At 36.8% G+C, this 22,536-nt stretch overlaps 2 protein-coding genes across 14 annotated transcripts in view; both read right to left on the reverse strand.

Moving 5' to 3' along the window:
• Positions 1-2,436: 2,436 nt before the first annotated feature.
• smpd2b (sphingomyelin phosphodiesterase 2b) lies at positions 2,437-13,325 on the reverse strand. 7 transcript variants are annotated; one of them, XM_073815230.1, is made up of 12 exons: positions 12,987-13,325; positions 12,844-12,882; positions 7,839-7,929; positions 7,365-7,461; positions 5,957-6,033; positions 5,748-5,841; positions 4,807-4,896; positions 4,639-4,721; positions 4,219-4,351; positions 4,010-4,114; positions 3,763-3,931; positions 2,437-3,614 (listed from the first exon to the last, which is right to left on the reverse strand). In XM_073815230.1, exons 3-12 carry the CDS (start codon positions 7,886-7,888, stop codon positions 3,184-3,186), a joined length of 1,329 nt encoding a protein of 442 aa, XP_073671331.1. In that variant the 5' UTR covers positions 7,889-7,929; positions 12,844-12,882; positions 12,987-13,325; the 3' UTR covers positions 2,437-3,183. The 7 variants fall into 7 exon arrangements, with proteins under 7 accessions (XP_073671331.1, XP_073671332.1, XP_065135578.2 ...); XM_073815231.1 differs by lacking the exon at positions 12,844-12,882 and having other exon boundaries at positions 7,839-7,931; positions 12,994-13,120; positions 13,233-13,309; XM_065279506.2 differs by lacking the exon at positions 12,844-12,882 and having other exon boundaries at positions 12,998-13,325.
• Positions 13,326-14,486: 1,161 nt separating this feature from the next.
• The window catches only part of tead3b (TEA domain family member 3 b), a 44,240-nt gene continuing 36,190 nt past the window's right edge, over positions 14,487-22,536 (reverse strand). For all 7 annotated transcript variants that reach the window (XM_065279515.2, XM_065279512.2, XM_073815233.1 and 4 more), the window contains 6 exons: positions 22,141-22,205; positions 18,679-18,815; positions 18,427-18,600; positions 17,983-18,126; positions 17,724-17,876; positions 14,487-16,951 (listed from right to left, as the gene is read on the reverse strand). In XM_065279515.2, coding sequence (XP_065135587.1) covers positions 16,838-16,951; positions 17,724-17,876; positions 17,983-18,126; positions 18,427-18,600; positions 18,679-18,815; positions 22,141-22,205 — 787 coding nt within the window. In that variant the 3' untranslated portion in view covers positions 14,487-16,837. The remainder of the gene's footprint in view (positions 16,952-17,723; positions 17,877-17,982; positions 18,127-18,426; positions 18,601-18,678; positions 18,816-22,140; positions 22,206-22,536) is intronic.

The following is a 22,536-nucleotide window of genomic DNA, read 5'->3' on the forward strand; positions in this document are numbered from 1 at the left end:
TCTTTCTACTTCAATAAAATTTTATTCAGTGAAGGCACATTTCTGCTTAGGAAAATTAAAGATTTGACAGATCCTATAATTCGTTATTATTTCATATTAGATGTTTGTTCCCTAAACACGAGCAACAGTATTGATGCTTGTCTTTGCATTGCTTAACATTGCAAATAAGGTTTCTTTAACTTTAATCCTATTTATTTCACATATTGTTTGCCTATAAACAAAGGCTTATTGATTGCAGCCCTGCAGCAGCTCAGATACAGATCCATGAAAACTGCAGCGTTCTGCATTACTGCGGACACGCTGCATTACTTTCTGCACCTGTGCAGATGGACACGCTGCATTACTAACTGCATATGTGCAGATGGACACGCTGCATTACTAACTGCATATGTGCAGACGGACACGCTGCATTACTAACAGCACCTGTGCAGATGGACACGCTGCATTAACAGCACCTGTGCAGCCGGACACACTGCGCTAGACACGCTGCATTACTAACAGCACCTGTGCAGCCGGACACACTGCATTACTAACTGCATCTGTGCAGACAGACATACCTGCATTTCTAACTGCCCCTGTGCAGACGGACACGCTGCATTACTAACTGCACATATGCCGACGGACACACTGCATTACTAACTGCACATGTGCAGACGGACACGCTGTATTAATAACTGCACATGTGCAGACGGACACACTGCATTACTAACTGCACATGTGCAGACGGACACACTGCATTACTAACTGCACATGTGCAGACGGACACACACTGCATTTTTAGCTGCACATGTGCAGACAGAGATACGCTGCATTACTAACTGCACCTGTGCAGACGGACACGCTATATTTCTAACAGCACCTGTGCAGATGGACATGCTGCATTACTAACTGCACCTGTGCAGACGGACACACTGCATTACTAACTGTACCTGTGCAGACGGACACGCTGCATTACTAACAGCACCTGTGCAGACAGACACGCTGTATTACTACTTACTACACATGTGCACAAAGAGACACACTACATTACTAGCTGCACATGTGCAGACGGACACGCTGCATTACTAACTGCACATATGCCGACGGACACACTGCATTACTAACTGTACCTGTGCAGACGGACACCCTGCATTACTAACAGCACTTGTGCAGACGGACACACTGCATTACTAACTGTACCTGTGCAGACGGACACCCTGCATTACTAACAGCACTTGTGCAGACGGACACACTGCATTACTAACAGCACATGTGCAGACGGACACACTGCATTACTAACAGCACCTGTGCAGACGGACACGCTGCATTATTAACTGCACATGTGCAGACAGAGACACGCTGTATTACTAACTGCATTTGTGCAGACAGTCACGCTGTGTTACTAATAACTGCACATGTGCAGAAAGAGACACACTGCATTACTAACCGCACCTGTGCAGACACACACAGTGCATTACTAACTAAACATGTGCAAACAGACACACAGCATTACTAACTGCACATGCGCAGATCACACACACTGTATTACTAACTGTACATGCAGAGCCACACCTATGACACGCAGCGCAAGTAATGCATCATCATTATTGTCAGATGACAATCTGTACTTTGACCCAGTCAATGGGAAAGTTGTTTGCTTTGTCTTACACCGCTCAGAAACAACGATGAGGAGTGGTCACTTTCTCTCCTTTTAAATACACCTCAAACATACACCTGACACAAAATAACAGACTGTTAAATTACTAATACATATAAATATACTGCCTTTTGGCTTGAATTAAATGTGTGCCCACAGGTAATATTTTCTATACATGTAAAGTAAAACTCTCCTTTTTTTTCTTCAAAAGTTAAACTGTATGTTTGGGTAATTATAGCATCTGAACATATAATTACCTAAACATACAGCTCTATTAAAACTGCTGAGATGTAAATACTTATAGCCAACACTGCACTCTAGTGGCAAAACGATATACATCCAAATCACTTACAGTAAAACTGGAGACCCATGACACCACTTATTAGAGCGCATATGCCGTTTTTTGGACCTATCTTTAAATGGAAATTATGGGGATCATTGTTTTTTAAATCAGAATCGTTGCAATTGTCCTAGTCATTGTATGAATGAAATTTACATTTAATTGCAATACCAAAATGCATCAAAGTAAATTTTAAAACTGTTGGCGTTGCTAATAACTGGACTAAACAGGTTTTATCATTCAATGCATGACCCAAAGTTTAAATACCCTTACTATAAAGCATCTTTATTTTACACTCCGCCTTAGCAGCATTCCCTATTGTTGAATATTGTTTAATAATTTAGTGCATTAAAGTTACATACACGTTATCAGTGCATGCTCCCTATAAACCCATATAAAAACCCATGATCATCCTGTTTTATTAAACCGGAAAAATACAAAGAAACACTTGAAACACCACTGGCCTGCAAACTGATGACTATTGTTTATTCTTTCTATAAAAGATATATGCATGAAGTGTTACAGTATATCAGAGATAAATGAGGTTATTGACAGGTTAGACAAAATGAAAGTGTCTTAATGTATACAGTTATGGAGTGTTACAATTAAACAAAGTAATCATAGCACCACCTACAGACTGATAAATGTTTCCCACCATGATTGTTTTAAACAGAAACCATAAATAACTCAAGAAACGAGGTTGTATCTGGTACTACTCAAAATTACATTTTTTATGGACACACTCTCAAGTGTACAATACCAATCACATTTAAAACACAAAAGATGACAATGATGACACTAACCATAGAAAAAACTGAGACACATGCCCTGCAGGTCTCAATTTACAAATGTTAAAATAATACTGAGTTAATAAATAATAACCTAAAAATATGTCTTTGTAATATGTAACAAAGAGCTGCCACACATCCAATCCATAGTGGTCCATTCTTAGGTTACCCGAATCTGTTAAAACCATATTTTAAAATATGTTCTTATCATATTGTCTAATTTCCCTTTGGTTTCCTCTAGGGATTACTGTTCCCCAGTCATGTTAAATAGATAATAACTGTGAATACAAAACCCGCCAAATAGGTGGTGAAAAATCTGAACAAGTCATTAAAAGAGGATCCTTGAGTTAAGAGATCCTAAAATAGTGCCTAAGAGTCCTTCTCATAATTGCTGTCTAATAGTTTAACTTTACAACAAACTAAGTTGAGTTATCTGCTTGCAAATGACCCGGATCTTGGCCATCTAATAGATTTTGGGAATGGCCCGAAGACAGACCCTTGCGGGACTCCTTTAGTCTTTCCTGAAGGCTTGTGATCGCCAATCTCATCTCGTCTTCAGCTCCTTGAAGTGCTTTAACCTCCATGGTGTAAAAGATGTACAGCAGGGAAGCAAAGAGCAGGACGGCAAAGCACAGCACCCCCAACAGGTAAAAGGAGGCTTTAGGAAAGGGTTGATCGGGAGCGAGAGCAAACAGGGGAACCGCAGCTATGGCCAGTTCCAGTAGTAACAGAACGAGGCCCATGATGCCTGTCCGTGCCACCGTGTGCCGCATGCGCTCTGCACAATGAAGGCCCACTTTTAGTTCAGTACGAGCTTCGTTTACTGTATTTACCAGTTCAGGAAGCTTTTCTGAGAAAGAAAAAAGTGATAAAACATACGAGCTGTCAAAACAAAGAATTTTCGCAAAAATCTTATCATGTCATTAGCCTGGGGCTTTAAAGGAGTACTAAAGATAAAAGCTTAATATTTGACAATATTACTACAAAAGCATGAATACCTGGAAAACAGCCAAACTCTCTATCTGGGCATCCACGCCCCTTTTCATTTGTAGTAAGAAGGAACTCTGCAGTAAGTGCCTCGTGGTCAGAGTAAGAGAAGGGTTGTCCGGGGACGGGACCCTTAGTTGTGCTCAAAGATTCACAGCTTACATCTACTGGCCCCAAACTCTGCCAAAAAACAGCACTTTTAATTTGACAAGAAATGTTAGATACAACAAAAAAACGACTTGAACTTTTTGCATTTACCTTAAAGAGAATGTAGTCTATTCGGACTCCTCCACCAAATGAAATGAGTTCATGCGGGTTTGTGAAAGGGTTTTCACTTACGTGTGTGTTCCCCCCCTCACATCCCTGGTATTGATGATGAAACATGTGCTATTAAAATACATACAGCCATGCGACTGTTCACTTAACACTTACTGTCATTAAATGTATTGTCAGAATGAAACACTAACATCAAAGTTGGCCGTCTCCGTGAAGCAGTCCAGCAGTCCGGTGCAGTTTCTCAACAATCTGGTACCGAGATCATCCGGGTGCATGTTGAGATCTCCACCCAAGATCACCACATCTGCTCCGGCACTAGTGTGCCTTCAAGAGAAAGTGCACTCGATAATAAACAAAGCAAACTGCGATATGGGGACCCTAACAGACAGCAATGACTGTAACGATATAATTCCCAAATCGGAAAATAAACGTCACTGCAAAAATTACCAAGGATTACCACAACAATTGTAGCTGCTAGAATCAATAATTGCTGTTATAAATGTTACTTTTAGTAATAATAAAGTGAGTTAATTTTACTTCCAAAACTGACACCTACAAACATGTTAAAAATACAACTAAATTTAAAAAATACAGCAAAATGTTTTTTTCACCTTATGAACTGCTGAAGCTCCCAGGCCTGCACAACTCTGTGCGGCAGATACGAGTCTCTCTCTCGACAGTATTCGGCATGTAACTGCAGGAGAGAGAAGACACATGAACCGCTGCAACAAGCACACAAACACGGACGTCCACCATTATGTCCACATGCATGGACTTACGTGAGTGACAAACACATGAACCGCCAGTCCAGATATGTCAAGCAGGATCTTCCCAACGGCTTTGCCGCCAAACCAGTCGCCATGCTGAGCCTGAAAACCAGTTTAAAAGAGTCACGTGCATGAATTAATTTGTTTAAAGCAGAAGCATCCATCATTTATAATAATTCAGTTATTACTTACGTTTGCTATAGATTTTTTTTTTTTTTAGATGGACAGACTCATTATTCTGAATCATAATGAATTGCTGTTGTATATGAACCGGTGCTTAAATTTGCTAATTTATTTTTACATGGGAATGCTTTTGTGTCAATTATTTAAATGTACACCTTCTTCTTTCCAGATTTAAGTAAATAAAGATGTTTAGGATGTTTTCTGTAGCTCAAATGGCAGAGGAAGATGCCAGCAACCGAAGGTCATGGGATCGAATCAGAGTCAACACAAACACTGCAAAAATTACTTTTCTTACTTTTTTATTTTTGTTTTGTTTTCAGTACAAATATCTTATTAAGATGTATTGTCTTGTTGAGCATAATGACCTAAGAAAATAAGTCGAGTTTTTAGACAAAAAAATAATCGTGCTTAAAACAAGCAAAATGAATACATAAATAAATCTGCCAATGCCGCAAGAAAAAAAATCTTGAAAAAAGTTACTTTTTTTCTTAAACACTTAATTCAAGAAAAAAATTCTCTCCCCACTGACAGATATTTTTGGCTTGATTTAAGCAGAATTTGACTTTGTATTTTTTTTGTCTAAAAACTAGACTTATTTAGACTTAATCTTAGGTCATTTTGCTTATCAAGAAAATACATCTTGATTTAAGAAATTTCAGATATTTGCACTAAAAACAAGATAAAAATAATACGTAAAAAAGTAATTTTTTTGCAGTGAATACTGATAGTGTAAATGTTTATGTTTGAAAGGTAAATGTAATCAAACCCACCATGTAAGGATAGCCATTTAATGAATATCTGTACAAAAATGCGTCTTGGATCCTGTGTTTGGAGAAGACAACCAGTCCACTACCTATAAACCCACTGAGGATGAAAAGACAGAAAATACCAATAAACCTGTACGTAAACCCAACGGATTTCTCTGAAACACAGAATCAGCATTAAAAACTTGCCATGTCATTGAAAGCTCAGTATTTACCTTTTAAAATGATGTGAATGAGGATAAACGCTGCTGAGCTTCTGCTTTAAAAAGAGAAAATCCGTCTCACACCAAACCTGTAATCAACCACACCCAGAAAAGAAGATGATATAGTCTGTGTTTCACTAAAGGGGCTTTCACATTATAACAATAACTACAAAAAAATTAAAATAGTTTTAAAATCGTTTTATATTAAACAGAATAGCAGGGTTCACACCACAACTATAACGATAAAGATAAAAAAAAAACAATATCGTTGGGATCACTTTCTGGGCGATTTTTTTCCCACCTGATGAACGATAAACCATTGACAGCCAATCAAATCTATTTGAACTTCAAGTGCATGCGCACTTCCAGCGCTGATGAAGTTGCTGTGAAATTGACTACGTAATGCTTTCCCCTACCACAATGACTATACCAAAAGTTCAGATATTAACGTTAGATTACACAAACTTGATTCACTGTTTAGAGTTACACAAACGCAGCGTGCAAATTTTTATTTCAAGAAATATGCAATATTAGGTAATGCCATTAAAGGCAAGTGATTGTGTGTAGAGTTTAGCGACTAGTGGTAAGATTGTGAATTGCAACCAATGGCTCAGTCCACAGCTTACCCCTCCCTTTTTTTAAACGCATAGAGAAGCTACGGTGGTCGCCACAGGACAAACATGTCATCATCTGAGACAACGTAGTGACAAAAAACGCTCTGTAAAGCAGTTTGTCCAGTTAGGGCACTGTTAAAACATGGCGTTGATTTCCATGTACAGGTGTAAGGGGACCTGTGGTGTATGTAGATAAAAACGACTCATTCGAAGGTAACAAAAACAATACAGTTCATTACGTAAAGTTTTTATACACCACTGATAATATAGTTATGTTATTTTACATTTCTGTCATAAGATCCCTATAAACGTTACCCACTGCACCTTTAAAAAGAACACCATTATAATTGCATACAATTACATACATCATAATACTATGGACATAGCATTTACATAGTTTACTGAATTATGTTTTAAAAGTTAAGTTAGTGAGTAAAAAATATTTTCAACAGTCCAAAATATATAAAGACAAATGTGTAAACAGCCTATAAAAGTCAAAACTGATTTATTTTAACACACATATATCAGTGCATGCTATTCCACAGAAATAATGATTTGTCTGTAATATAAAAATCAATTGTAATAATGACTTTTGATTTTGCATGAAATCACTTAAAATATAAATCATTTATCAAATATTTACATGACCCAGTTCTGATTTTACTCAATGATGTAAAATTGTACAATTGAGATTGACAAGCTGACAACATTAAACCTTTAGTGTATGGACTACATTAAAATCATTTTGTTTAAAATTGCTTATTGAATTACACGCATCTGTGAATGTGTGTGTTTTTATCCGTTACCTCCTGTAGTAAAATCACATCAAACTGTTCATTATACAGCAGATCTCCAATCATGTGGAATCGCTCTTTGCGGAGTTTAGTCAGGTATCTGATCCCCCTAAAAACATACACGTCAAACAAAATGCCAATGCAATCAAACCAATGCTGTTTATTAAAATAATAATAATAATAATAATAATAATTTATTTTGTAATTATGCATGAACCTAATAAATATATTTGCTTTGCAAATAAAAGTGCAGTTACATGCACAACAGAGGCAAGTTCAACTCTGTTATGGGAGAAAACAGTGCTAGTCATAATGTTTATTTATTTACTAGTTAAACCCATTTTTAAGTCTGACCCTCAACCATGACCCTTTACCTATTTAAAATGTAAGAATTTCAGATCTACTGTAACAGGTGGACTTATAATATAATATTATCCTATAATATTAGTAATAGTTTATCAGGAAATTATTAAGTATTAAACTTACCAGCAGTTAAGAGAAAAGACACGCAGTGTGATTGGTGCAGAGGTTGTCATGGCGATAAGCACAGATTCTTTTGGAATGGGTGTGGGCGAGTCTGTAAGGACAGTGGATGGAATTTAACTACACAGCTCAAACTAGTTTAGCACAATGAGGTAAGACAAAACAATCCTGAGAACTAGTTCAATTCAGTTGGGTTTTCTCAGAACTAGCAATACTTAAACACATTTATTTCAACACCGTTTACACAAAACACAAATCTTGTCGAGTTAGTAAGACTGCATGTGGACTAAATGGTTGTTTTAAAGAAATGATTGCAATAAGGATTTATGCAAAGAAACAGAAACTGAACTAAAAATACATTTCAACCATCTTTGAAATATCTGTCTGCAGTATCTGTTGTGCAATACTCCCTAGTTTTTGACATACTCGCTAACACCTTACAATCAGACTATAAGGGGATTTAAACAGCTTGGACTACGAATCAATCCACTGATAAAGGCATACAGCTATAAAACACTTCACAGCTCATAAATCATAAAGCAGGCGCCCAACAATACTGGTGGATATCTTTATAGCTCCAGCCAAATCCGACGGTCAAAGGTCCACCTGCTGATCCCGCTGTGTCGTCATGGTGACACCATACAGCAACTAAACAGCTTTAATGTAAAACTAATCAGATTTAAGCACCATGGTTGTACTTTACCATGGCACAGTGATACATTAATTACCATATTCATAAACTATTGTATTTACATTCAACATATTCTCAAAATACCATGGTACAGGGTACAAAAAACATGGTCATGTCATGCTACGTGTTATCAGACTTACCAAATTTGCCTGGTGGATAATCAAACAAGTAATTTACAAACCTCCATAAACTTCTGACATGGTTCCGTAAATCAACTGCATATTGAACTTGTGTAAATGACTACTGACATTATCTTAACTTACTGTATTGTAAATTCTGTTAATATAGCTGTGCTACGATCTAAAAGACGTTCATTTTCAATTTCAATTTTCAGTTTCAATTTTGTAGGTGTGTGGTGCTGGGGAGCACTTAAAGAGATAGTTCACCCAAAAATGAAAAATTTGATATTATTTTCCCACTCTCATGTTGTTACAAATCCGTATACATTTCTTCGTTCTGATGAACACAAAGGAAGATATTTTGAGGAATGTTTGTAACCAAACCGACCGTGAGGCCCATTCACTTCCATAGTATTATTTTTTCTACAAAGAAATGTAATTAGAAACTTCAATGTCCATTATTGCAAATTATTTATGTAATGTAAAACTCCGGCTGATTTTTTTCTTTTTAGGGATATTTCAGGAATGTGTAGTTTAATATGAAGCCTGTTATTTATCACATTAAAGACTACATGTTCAATATATTAAAGAAAAAATATATACAATTTTGTTAGATTATTTTGAGGATGTGCACGAAGGGTTGAATATTCAATCTGCAATAATAAATTGAATAGAAAAAATGTAATTTAAATGTTTGTTTGTTGTAAATGAGCCACCACAGGGTTAAGAGGCGTGCACACCAAAGCTTTTATCCGTCTGAAAACGCCCGGACGGACAACTTTATTTCAGCCGACTACCAGCTTTATTCAGCTGAGCGCCTTGCTTGCTACAATACTTCTGCTTTATTTTTCAGTCGTTGTACGATGCGCCGGTTGATTGTTGTGATATTTGTCCTGCCCCTCCTCCACTCTGATTGGACGGCCATGTGAGAACTGACATTGATGGGCTGAACTTTTCACTCATCGCCGAGCAGGGAAAATCCGCCAAGCGCAGGCTTTCAGCACGGAAAAAAGCTGCTGGCTTTTTTGAAAACGCTGCAGTTCCGTTGAAAAAATTTAAAACATACGCTGGTGGCCGGCATAAAAGCTTTGGTGTGCACACCCCCTAAGGTTACTGTTCATTTAATGCTTTTTCACTTCACCTGTACTGTCTAACTGTCTTATACAGATTTTAATGTAAAATCTACATGAAAATTAATTTGTATGTATTTCTGAATGCTTTGGCAATTCAGATCTCAGACTAATTTAAGTATTTAGAGTTTTAACTTAATTTTCATTCACTTCGGGCTCTCACTTGTCTTTCGAGTCTGTTTACATGATGATGGCGTACTTTGTCAAGTCCTCAAACTTTAAACTTCACTTGGGGTTGGGGTAAAGGTATAATATAATTTCTGTAAGATCAAACCGTACTGAATTTGTACTAACGATCGACTTGAAACACCAAGTATTTGGGGTTTTAACGCTATTTTACTGTAAGTTATTTTTTAAAGAATAATTTCTAAAAATTATAATTTTTTTACAATGATTTTTTTTACAATGTTTTCAACTTTAAAATCACATATATACAGAAAATAAATAAGCTTAGCTTGTTGTGGATATTTCCAAATCATAAGCCTTCTGTGAAATTGTAACAAAATGAAAAATACATAAAAATGAACGTCATTAAAATAAACAAATATTGAAATATTAGTTTTTATGAGCTCAAATATTCAATATACCCATCACTGATCCATTTATGAAAACAATAAAATTTACATTTACTATTATACATACTATATATTTAATATATATTACATAAATGACAGTTTTTATGAGCATACCCTTAAAGACCACATACACCACTTTTTGTCACTGGTGGTGTTACCTTACTATTTTAGCAATATTAAAAAGTGTTTATGAAATATTATTATTATTATATTTTAAACTGATTTTGTTTTCAGTACATGCAGTCAGAACATGAATGATAATCTAACTAATAAGGAGATTATGTTTTATTTCTTTTTATCAGGTTTGTTAAAAGTGTGACTGAATGATGTTAGTTCAATTTCACAACCAGTATTTGCTATTGCAATGAAAATATTTGAAAAACAGTTATAAACAAGCAATCATACAAACCTTTAAAGCTTAATTCTTAAGTGTAGCAGAATTCAATGAATTTAAAATTACCATCATGTCACAGGTTTTATTTAATGTGAAAGACAAAAGACACTGTAACACCAGTGACACAACAAACCACTGGTGTTAATAATCTTCACTGATGTTACCCATAAGAAAGGTGACACCAGTGACAGTAACACCAGTGACAATTTTCATGAAAAAAACTTTATAGATCTCCAGGAAATTGAAAGAAGGAAGTCAAGTGATGTCATCAGTGTGATTTTTTTTTAATAAGAGCTTTTTTGTTAAACGTTAACACCAGTGACACAACTCCAGGGGACCACTACTTTCATTATATATTTTATAATATTTATTTACCATTTTGTTTTTTACATCATATATTTGATAGTTATAGACACATTATTGTATTTTAAATGAAAGAAAACACAGTTTTTGACCTAAAAATAAATCATTTTCCCTCTGTGCATACCTGTGGGGCCGAGCACTTCTGTGGTGCTTGGAATTCTAATTAATTAATTAATAAAAATCAAATATTGTCACATTGATGGCTCAAGAAGATTTCATTGTTCAAATAACATACTGTTTCATTTTAACATATAAAAAATTGTTACCCTAAAGTGTTTTTCAAGTGTAATATTTCTGTAAAGGCTAGAGACAGAAAAATTGACATTTCCGTAGAATGACCCATATATTCTGCAATTGTGTGTTTATGGTAGTAACATGCTTTTCTTTTTAGTACTTAACCCTGGAACATTAAAAATATTCAGGCAACTAATTGTCATATTACCAATCAAGGAAATTTACAGTAATTAAAACACATGATAGTGTAGCCTGGGTGCCAGCCGATCTTAGCCCCGCCCACAACATTTTGAGGAACGGGAAGATCGGTCTGGAGTTTCACCGTTGAGTTGCTACTATGCTCGACCCAAAGCTGGTCGAACCAATCAAATTGTCAGGGCGGGCTTTATATGATGATGGACAGATGATCAGTAACGTAAATCAACCACGTCACCAAAGAGCGCGTGTGTTGAATCTGTTGTTTACAACGAAATGGCTGCCGCGGTAGAAATCAGATGTGTGGACTCTGACATTGAGTCTGTTCTAAAAGATATCGACAGAGCATTGATTTTAAAAGAGGAACAGAGAAACGCGAGCAAGGCATTTGTTGATGTTTTTGCCGTCCTACGGGATTCGACAAAAGTTGTCGCACTTATGAAAGATCAAGTTAAAGAAGCAACTAAAATGGGTATCACGGCGATGCAACTCGGTGTGCACGACGAGATGGATATAACAAGCAAACGTAATGGGTATCGTCGTGGATGAAGTTCAACTAATGTACAAATGGTAAGAGATAGTCTTACTGTATGACTTAATGTGATATAAATGAAATGTTGTAAACATAGTAGGTGTTGATGTACGTTCGCAAACTCAGACTTGTAGTGTGTGTCGTAGCGAAATAACTAGCAGTTCGGTCAAGCTGCAAATACGTCATTTCAACATACGTCTCACACCCCGTTGCTCTGATTGGTCGTAGGTCTATCCAATTGAGTGCAGAGGCATTTTTCGGTTGAGACACGCCTCATAATTATAGCTCAATGGAGCGGTATCAGACTCAAATTCTGACTAGAATTGAGTATGACAACGTCAGGCTAATGATAGTGATCACAATGGACAGAATAAGCAGACAGAAACAATAAACAGGTACACGTGTCAGAATGCCAACTGTTGAATGTGAACGTGGCATTATTATACAGTAATAAGACGATCTTTACAACAAATAACATTAAATAATAATGTATCAAAGCAAGTGTCGAGTTTTTCTTAGCCTTTACCATTTTTACATATCGTGTCAAGGTGTTTTTAGTGGTGTATGAAATTAGTTCATAGTACAGGTGTTTAGCAGGACATCTTTCACTAACATCTGAATTTTGAGTAGTACATCGTTTTATTTAAGAACCTTTTTGTGAAAAGCTTTTTTCGTTCTTTAAAATAAATGTCACTTGGTTTGATCATTTGCTGTCTAATGCAATGGCATTTACAGTTTACGATGTCGTTTAAAAAATATAAAAATATACATATACTTCTAAGACGCTTCTATCCCGCGATGGCTTGTGTGTCAACTTCAAATATAAGCAGTACAAAGACATCAATCGCTATGTCAACTGTAAACACACTGGCAGTACGTGTCTATTACTATATATTTTAGATACAGCATTGATTTTACCTTAAACTTACTTGATGTTGCACGCGATGAATCTCAATCTGTTTTTGTTCCGTTATGAAGTCTGTAATGAAGAAAGTTTGAGGAAGACGGTGTGGCTCATATCGTGTCCACTACTTCCTCATCTGTCCGGTGACCTGGATGTCGTTTAATAGAAACTCTTTGTTGGACTTTTTTTACACATAACAGCTGACGAGCATTGAAACAACATTTAGAAACTACCCGTGATTGACACTTAAAAGTATTTACCATATATATATCTAATGCATAACACCGCAAAAAATGTAACTTTTGCTTAAATTCACAACACAAGTGCCGCAGTCCACAACAAGACTTCTGCTGAATGCAGCTCTGACGTCACTGGCACGTCAGTCTCAGCGCGGCGTCGATTGGAATGCTGGGAAACTGAGTAAAACAAACAGGGACGGTTTGACGTTGTTTAAGCGATAATAATATCTTATCAGTTTACATTTTTTGTTGTTTATTTTCTTTTTAATATAATAAATGTATCAGTAACAACATAAACAAACGGCTATCGTGGAACAAAGGTAATTTCCGGTTAACGTATGCAAAGAATCAATAACAATATAGAGTCCTTTAAGAGTAGTTTATTTTTGATAATGAGCAAAATAAATTAATTATAAAAATAATTAGTAGATTACTTTTGTTCAAATCATAGTTATATCATATCAAAAACTACATTGAGCTAATGTTACTGAGAAAAAATTAATGTATACATTAATTACTACTGATCGGCTGCCAAATCTCCCGTTACATGGCTGTGATAAATGATCGTCGTCTTTAGGAAACCAAAACATTTGTTATTTTCCACGAGGTATTTGTTCCAGAGTTTTATTTACCCATTAAACAGAGACCGGAAGTTAAGTTCTGTCCAGACGCATAACCAAGACATCACGCGCGTGTTCGATGAAAGCATCTTATTCGCCTAACAAATTGGTATACTTAATATGTACGCAATACGTATATTTAAACGCTTAATGTCTTATTATAATATGATTATAATGTGACTGGAAATTAAAAATAAAAATCTATGTAAGAGTAAATATCTGAATATTTCACTCTTACAAAAAAGCGCTATATAAATAAATGTGAAAAAACTCAAATCAACAATACTACATGATTATCATAACGTTACTATACTGTATTGCAATATACAGTATTAAAAAACTGAATAAAATGATGAGCTAAAGTGTCATATATTTAGTGTTAGCTCCCCTTACACTTAAATTAACTTAAATTTAGTAAATATAGCATATTTGTTTAATTAAACAGAAGTTACATTTTCAGTTCAATCTAACATTAAATTATAATCTACTTATGTTTTTAATGATTTACGATTTCTATTGTATTCTATTTAATTTGTTGTAGTAAATCATTGTAGTTGTTCAAATCTACTTATTTTTTCTACATACATTTAATAATTTACAAGGTATATTTTAACAATTGACAGCTTTCGAACACTTTAACAAATAAACAAATGTGTTGTAAGAAATATGGTCCAAGGAGACCCATGCCATTTTTATTGGTATTGCTATACATTGTTTTGATTATATTGTACAAACCCCTAACAATGAAAATATTCAATACATAATTGCAATGCACAATTGGTAACCAAGGCAACAATCCTGTTAAAAAAAATGGGGGAAAGGTTTTGCCAACACCACTATTATGGCATGAAAATAAAAGTAACACACAACATTTTCAATGTATGCATACAGCATCAATCGAAAGTCAAAGAGCAAACATAAAATTAATAATTATAATAACAATAATTATAAAAAAAGGGAAGAGAGCCGAGAAAAAAATACAATTGAGGAAACTGTCGTCAAACACGATAATGTAGGTTAACGCTGAACCAATATACATTACATTTCTGCTTGTCTCATGTACTTAAAAATTAGCAGTACCTTCAGAAAACTAACTATACTGACTGTCATCTGGACATAAAAATGTTATCGAGCACTAAACCATAACAGTGCTGCCTTCTGAAATTGAAAAGATTGAACAAATATGGCTTCATCAGAGTCAGGCACTTCAAACATTGAATTTGATCGAATTATTTGTAAAATTCAGTAGTAGAAAAGATGATCTCATTTAATAAAACCTTTTAGTTCAGTAGGTTCAAATGGCATTCAACGATAAAGCAAATCCATGCTGAACACCTGGCGCATTCAACAGAGTAAACTAGAACCATAAACACAACTGAACTTTGATCCCAAATCTACATCTAAAGGGAGTTAAAAACACTACAGAGATGCACAAACCATACGAACTGTAAATCAGGTGCTGTACATCCTGTGTAAGGTGATCGAGTGCTGATGTGCAGGGTGAAATTAATAACTTTCCCTTTTTAGACTTTTAACAAACAAGAGATAAAACCTGACGCTATAACCAAAAATGAAAGAATCTGACAAGTAAACCGAAGAGTAATTTACTTGTTGAAAATGTAAGGAAGGTACACAGTAAACTGTGAAAGAGAAAAAAACGAGAAGTTTGGAAATGCAAAAAAATGTTTAGGGATTGAGAGCACCAGAGAAACAACACAATATCCTCCATTAAAAAAAAGACAAGGGAATAAGAGGTATACCTATACAGGTATTGTCCCATCATACACGGTTAAAATCTATCGTATTGATGGGTAGAAACTGTGAAGCCACTTTCTTCGAACTACAGGGACATTTAGCTCGACAGATTCATGTCCATGATCAGGTTTGACCTTTAAACAGTTTGACCTTTCCTTAGTTTATGAATCTCTAGAAAACATCGACAAACGGCCGACTTAAATACTTTGTCATGATGTAGTATAAAGAAATTGATCGCTTTACCTATTCGTACTATTTTAAGAGGTAGTCAAAAGGCACTTCAGAGTATCAATCAACTTAGTGTTTATTAAAAAAAAGGCACTCACTATTTCAACTTATCAATATCCTTTAGTACCTGCAAACAATTTAATGACACCTCTTCGACTGTTTTAAAGACATTAGCTAGCTTAGTAACAGACTTTACAGCCATAATCTTTTTTTATTCAGGAAACTGATAATGTAACTACGGTGTGATCTTGTCCTTTAAAAAGATGACTGTAAACCCTCTGCTGGCCAACCTGGTCCTCATTTACAAACTAGTGAATTCGTTGACAAGTTGTAAAGGCAACATTTCACCCCCAAATATTTTTTATTTATTTCCTTTGCATAAAGACAATTAAGCTTATTGTAAACACATTTTCTTATTACTGAAACAAATACTATACATATAAAATATTTATACGATAAGGAATTGATATTATGATAGTTGTGAATTATGCTATGATGACTTAAAAATGTCACAATGTAAAAAAATTAAGCCTTGATTGTTTTATGCAAGAAATATAAAAAAAATATTTTATCTGCTTTTTATTATATTGGGGTAAAATATGCACATGACATTCACCCTAGTACATCACTGTAAAATGCTGCATGTACCGTTCTGGTCATAGACGGCACACGTTGTCTTTACGCATTAAAGACTCTCTATTCCATTAACACATTCACATTCCCTCAGTGGAGACAAAACAAAGCTTTAAAGACATCACGATTTCTATATGCAACAAAAACCAATGTGACCCATTTTGTATTTAAGGCATTTAAAAACATACAAAACTTTTTTTTAACAGAGTAATACTATAGGACTCAATTCGATTCTGCTCCTGGATTAAAACACAAGCGAAACATTTGGTTTTTTGTAACATTTTGGCGTATTCCTCTGATGTTCGAACAATTTGGCATAGTCCTCCACGTTTGTTTAGAGAAAGTGTGTGAAGCAAAAGAAGTCTGCTGACAGAATCGATTGTGAAGTAACTAGTCCTTAATGAGCCTGTAGACATGGTATTGTGCCCCATGTTCGCTTGTCGACACTTCAAATACAAACGCTATACATAATAGAGTCTCCTGCGTTTCCCTGTTGGTCACCACCTGTAATGCATTAAACAGAGAAAAGAACATGTAAAGCATCTTTGAAGATTGCATTTATAGGTTTATGTGAGCAAATACATTATGTACATTCACCTCCTATATACATTCAAACCTAAAAACCTTTAACAGCTCATGTATAGCTCAATGTGTTAGGTGTCATGGGTTTGGACACAGGGAGCAAACATGTTGAATAAATGTGTACCTTGTAATGCAATGCCAGTTGCTTTGGATAAAAGCGTCTGCCAAATGCATGCAAGCAAATGCATGCACGCATACATGCAAACGCAAATGCATGCACGCAAATGCATGCACGCATGCACGCAAATGCATGCACGCATGCACGTAAATGCATGCACGCATGCACGCACGCATGCACGCAAATGCACGCACGCAAATGCATGCACGCATAAACGCAAATGCATGCACGCATAAACGCAAATGCATGCACGCATAAACGCAAATGCATGCACGCATAAAGGCAAATGCATGCACGCATAAAGGCAAATGCATGCACGCATAAAGGCAAATGCATGCACGCATAAAGGCAAATGCATGCACGCATAAAGGCAAATGCATGCACGCATAAACATGCACGCATAAACATGCACGCATAAAGGCAAATGCATGCACGCATAAACATGCACGCATAAAGGCAAATGCATGCACGCATAAAGGCAAATGCATGCACGCATAAAGGCAAAGCATGCACGCATAAAGGCAACAGTGACACAATGTGTTAACATCCTTGCAGGTGAATTTTGGTGACTTTTACCTGTAGGATGGTGAAGTTTTCTAATACGCTGTTCATCATGTATTTCTCAGGCAGGTGCTTGAGTTTGTGGATAAAGTTGATCATATATTCACACATGGGAGAACGATGGATACGATACAAACACTTCCCCCCCTCAACGCGGGCATATTCTGTCTGTAAATCGAATAAACGTGGATGTTAATAGCAGGCAAGACTGTCAAAAAGAAGCTGTGCACTACCATCATGTTAACATTTTGATAGTTTCGGCAAACAAGCTCACCTCCACTTTCTCCACCACTTGCTTGCCGAATGAGCACACTTTGGTTGAGACGGTGATGGTCATGTTTTCAGAGCTGCTGTACTGACTGCTGACCCCGTAGAAAGAGCCCGGCCCGTCCTGAATGCTGCTGTTATTGAGATCCGCCTAAGATGGAGAAATAAATGACATGAGACCTTTCTGAGCAGTTGATGGGGCATTATTGTATGGTTGAGATCAGCCAAAGTCAACCATGTATGATATTCTGGCTCTGGTTGTTCTTCTTATTCAAGTCTATGCCATCTTTTCACACATTTTATCATGAAAACTGTCTGATTGCTTTATTATAATATCATTGTGATACCATAGATCTCTTGGGCGAGATGCATGAACTCCAATATAATATCCAGGGTTCAGGGTTTGTTTGCACAGCTTAGCTATATCATCCATGAAATATCTGTAACTCACCCAGAATTTTACCAAGAAAAAAGCATTTTGAGGGCCTTTCTCGTACAGCTCCTTGAGTCCACCTTTCTTTTCTGGAAACTTGTCGTAGATCTGCCGTATGTCCACAGCCTCCAGCAGAGGGTCGCTGTAGGAGGGGTTGGTCTGGCCAATGTGGACAAACAGGTGTTTGCTATACTGTGAATGGAAAAATTAGACAATACTGTTAAGTATTAAGTATTTACACTTTGAAATTCATAAACAATCTCTACTTACGCTATCCTGGTCCTGTGGAACCTCCATAAACGCAGAGTACTCCAGCATGCGAAGCTTAGAGGAGGCAATGGTGCGATCCTGCCACACGGGCACCGCGGTCGCCACCGGAGGAGGAGGGGGCGCCAGAGGTTCGTATGCTGGATGGGGACAAACACAAGGGGGCAATAGTGAGGCAAGAATCACTAACTATGCATTCACACCAACTGCGGTAGAGGGGGCAAAAACGCGCTATTCGTGTGTAGTTGGAGGCGTGAACATTTTGAGTTTACTCGCTTCATTAGTGCGTGAAATTCTAGTCATTCGAGACAATCACGCGGAAATTCATGTCACGAGAGGGGCTTCTGCGACTCCGCTCGCTCCCTGTAATCACGTGACTACTAGAGCAAGCTCCTGATTGGTTAACGTGGCAAATATCCGCCAAAGTTCAGATTTTTATACTCGCGCGTGTCTTGCGGCAACGCTCAATTCCGCACCATTTGCGTGTACCACGTCGCAAGATGCCTATTCACGTCTTTACATTGACTTAAAGGAGCATTTCACCCGTAGAAACATTAATCTTTATTAAAAGTGCGTCATGTTTGTAGTCGAAATGTAAAATACATTTAACATTCGGTGCCTATTTGACCGCGAAAAGGAGTGTTTGTAGTCTCACCCCCTCAACAAAAATATTGGACTTCCTTCTTTCAATGATGCAAAATGATGATTTTTACATCATTGAAAGAAGGAAGTGCAACACTGAAATCTGTATTTCTCCTGTCTCAGCTGCAACTGTGGAAATGATGCACGACCATTCAAAAACATGACTGGGGTTCTAACTATACAAAGCTTAGTGCAAATGGGTGAAGTGTACCTTTAACATGCAAATCACTGGCGCTTGCCGCCTCTTCCGCGTCTGATGTGAATGCTCATAAGAGAAAATGTAGACTTTTAAATACAAACAGTAGCACTCTTCCTTTTTTATTACATGACCTCATATTAGAGGTCTTCACGGGTCCACTTAGTTAAAAAAAAAACAGGTCTGACCTACGTGTCTAAAAGTATTACATGTGCATCTGACACGGGTCGCGTATAATAATAGCGGCTTGGCATCTCGGGTCATTTAAAATGAATGTGTTTTTGCAGAACAGACCCGAGACGACCCGAACAATCTAGCGTGTGTGCATCGAGTCCTGTTCCAATCCCTCATCTGTTTGCCAACAACCAGTGGTGGCGTTTCACGAAAACCTAGGGTATGGCAAAAAATCTTCGTACAAGAAGGCCATTCTCAAATAACGAATCTACGGGTAGATGAAACCACATAATATGTGTACTACATACTCCACCAACCTGTACAAAATCATACTACGATTGCTCTAATGCAGTGTTGGGTGTAACTAGTTACAAAGTAACTAGTTACTGTAATAATATTACTTTTTTCAGTAACTAGTAGTGTAAGGCATTACCCGTCTGAAAATGGTAATATTATTACAGTTTTCCCGAGCTAGTTACTTAAGTTACATTCGCCAGTAGCACCTTCATCACACAAGGCACAAAACACAGAGAACAAAAGGGAAGGGGAGGAGGGCATGAATGGAACAGTGATTGGTCTAAGTATGGCACGAGGTATCATTTACCATCACCAATTGGTTGACACCCGGCAGCCAGCAGCACAGAGCGGCAGCGGCACACTCAAGACAGATCGGGTAAATGGAAGGTTCAGAGGAAGGTTCCCAGCAACAGAAAGCTTGTTTCGACGGGTGGGGATTCAGTCATATTTTATTATGTTCAACGGAAGGAAAATAACTTGACGGTGAAGTGCACACTCTTTAATGTTTCTCCAAACGCTGTGCCCCACGTCCAGTAGCGGGTAAGGAAGCCAGCATTTTCTTGGCCGTGGCTTGCCCAAATAAACATTCTTGTCCAGAAAAAAAATTTAACTAGTAATATAACTAGTAATATAACTAGTTACTTTCTCCAGGGAGTAATAAAGTAAAGTAAGGCATTACTATTTTTGAGAGTAATATGTAATACGTAATATATTACTTTTTTGAGTAACTAGCCCCAACACTGCTCTAATGTAACTTTACACTTACTGAAAACAATACGGAAGCAATACAAATGAAAAACAAAAATAGAAATCATGGTTGTTTAAAATGCTTTTCAAATGTTGTAATTCTTAACTAAGTGCAACTCAGCAACAGATACACTAAAACAAGATAATATCAAAACATACTGTAACATCCCTTCACAAATCTTGTCATGACAACCACCAATAAACACTTAATAAACACACAATAAAGACTTTTAAATGATGTGACAGAGCACACGTAGTTAACCGACTAAAACACTAAATAAAACTCTCAGTAAAACAGGGCTAAATGTAAAAACAAGTCTTACCTTTGTCGTCGTGCAGTTTTTATTCCACAAGTGACCATATTCAAAAATGCGCGCAAATAATTAATACAATTCACTTCGACTGCGCTACACTTTCCCAGTGGAACAGAACATGTTTATTTATTCATAGAGAACAAATCATATTACTTCTGAAATAATGTATGCAATAGGCATAGCGCGAGTGTGGGGATGACCCGTGAGTCTGTTTGATTGTTAAAACAAAAAGATTTTACTTGCGAAAATAAAGATTATAACAGCAGTGGTTATCATGAGACGTCCTGCAGAGACTTCAAGCTTCGCTGCAAGAACGAGAGGCTGATGACATCAAAGTACCGCGAGGGTGAGGCGAGGAATCATCGGAAGAGTTTGCTTTCAAACCGCTCTCGCGGCATGTTAATGTCATCCGCATGTCGGTTCCTGTATTATAGCATGAAGTCCAGCAAACGTGTAAATTGTCCATTTTAGTGATGTACCAATGTTCAGAAATGTTCTACTGAAAATTTTTAAAATAATCTTTAATGAGCATCATTATTGCCTGTTGATTTCTGGTGTTTTGTCTGAATGCTAGGGTATGGCAACTGCCATACGCAAACGCCGCCCCTGCCAACAACGCTTGCGACATTGTGTGGCTGGCCGTAAGTTAATTTTTGTTAAAGCAGACCTGTCAATCAATTTTGAATGCACATTTCAGCAGTTACCATGGAGTTGTCGTCAGATAACTAAGGAAATTTAATGGTGCTGCTCCCAATTTGGATGTGAGGACAACAGGGTTTCTTTCTTTCTGTCTGACTGGAGGGTGCGGGGATGCAGACTGCACACACCTCAGTGCCGTTTACATTCGGGTTAAAAAAAATGTCACTAGTCGGACTCGGGTTTAGTTTTCTCGGGTTTGTCTCTGGTCTTTCTTTAAAAAAATATTTATGCATGTAGGATAGGGTAAAAAGTGATTTGGGTCAGGTACATATCTTTGGACCTGAGAAGACCTATTTTGCATTTTTAATCCAACTGGGATAAATCATCTCAACACCTGACGATCTTAATAAACAATCAGTAAAGATATGCTACCAGTGAACAATGTAGGACACTTACGTGCTATGGCTTGCTGAACAGGTCCTGATAGGTTCGGGTAAGGGCCTGGTGCAAAAGGTTTGATACTGCAAAGGGATCAGAATGAGATAATATGTAAACAAATAAAATGCACTATAGGTTTATATAACATTTTATTGACTCCTGAAGCTTTTTTCAGGCTGGGGAAACAATTTTTAAATATATAAAATATATTGATTTTTTCCATGATCATGGAAAGACCGCGGTATGCACTTAAAATACCTCCCATCAGCATTTTTAAGATGAAAGGTGGCATATTTCACACATTAACGTTTCACATCCCGCAGTTCTTATTGGCTGTATCAGCTGAGCGTAAGTTCATCTACTTCAGTGTAGGAGCATAGCGTGACAAAAGTCATGTGTTTAAATCTGTGTCTG

Source organism: Paramisgurnus dabryanus, chromosome 7 (genome assembly GCF_030506205.2).
Source record: "Paramisgurnus dabryanus chromosome 7, PD_genome_1.1, whole genome shotgun sequence".
NCBI lineage: Eukaryota > Metazoa > Chordata > Actinopteri > Cypriniformes > Cobitidae > Paramisgurnus > Paramisgurnus dabryanus.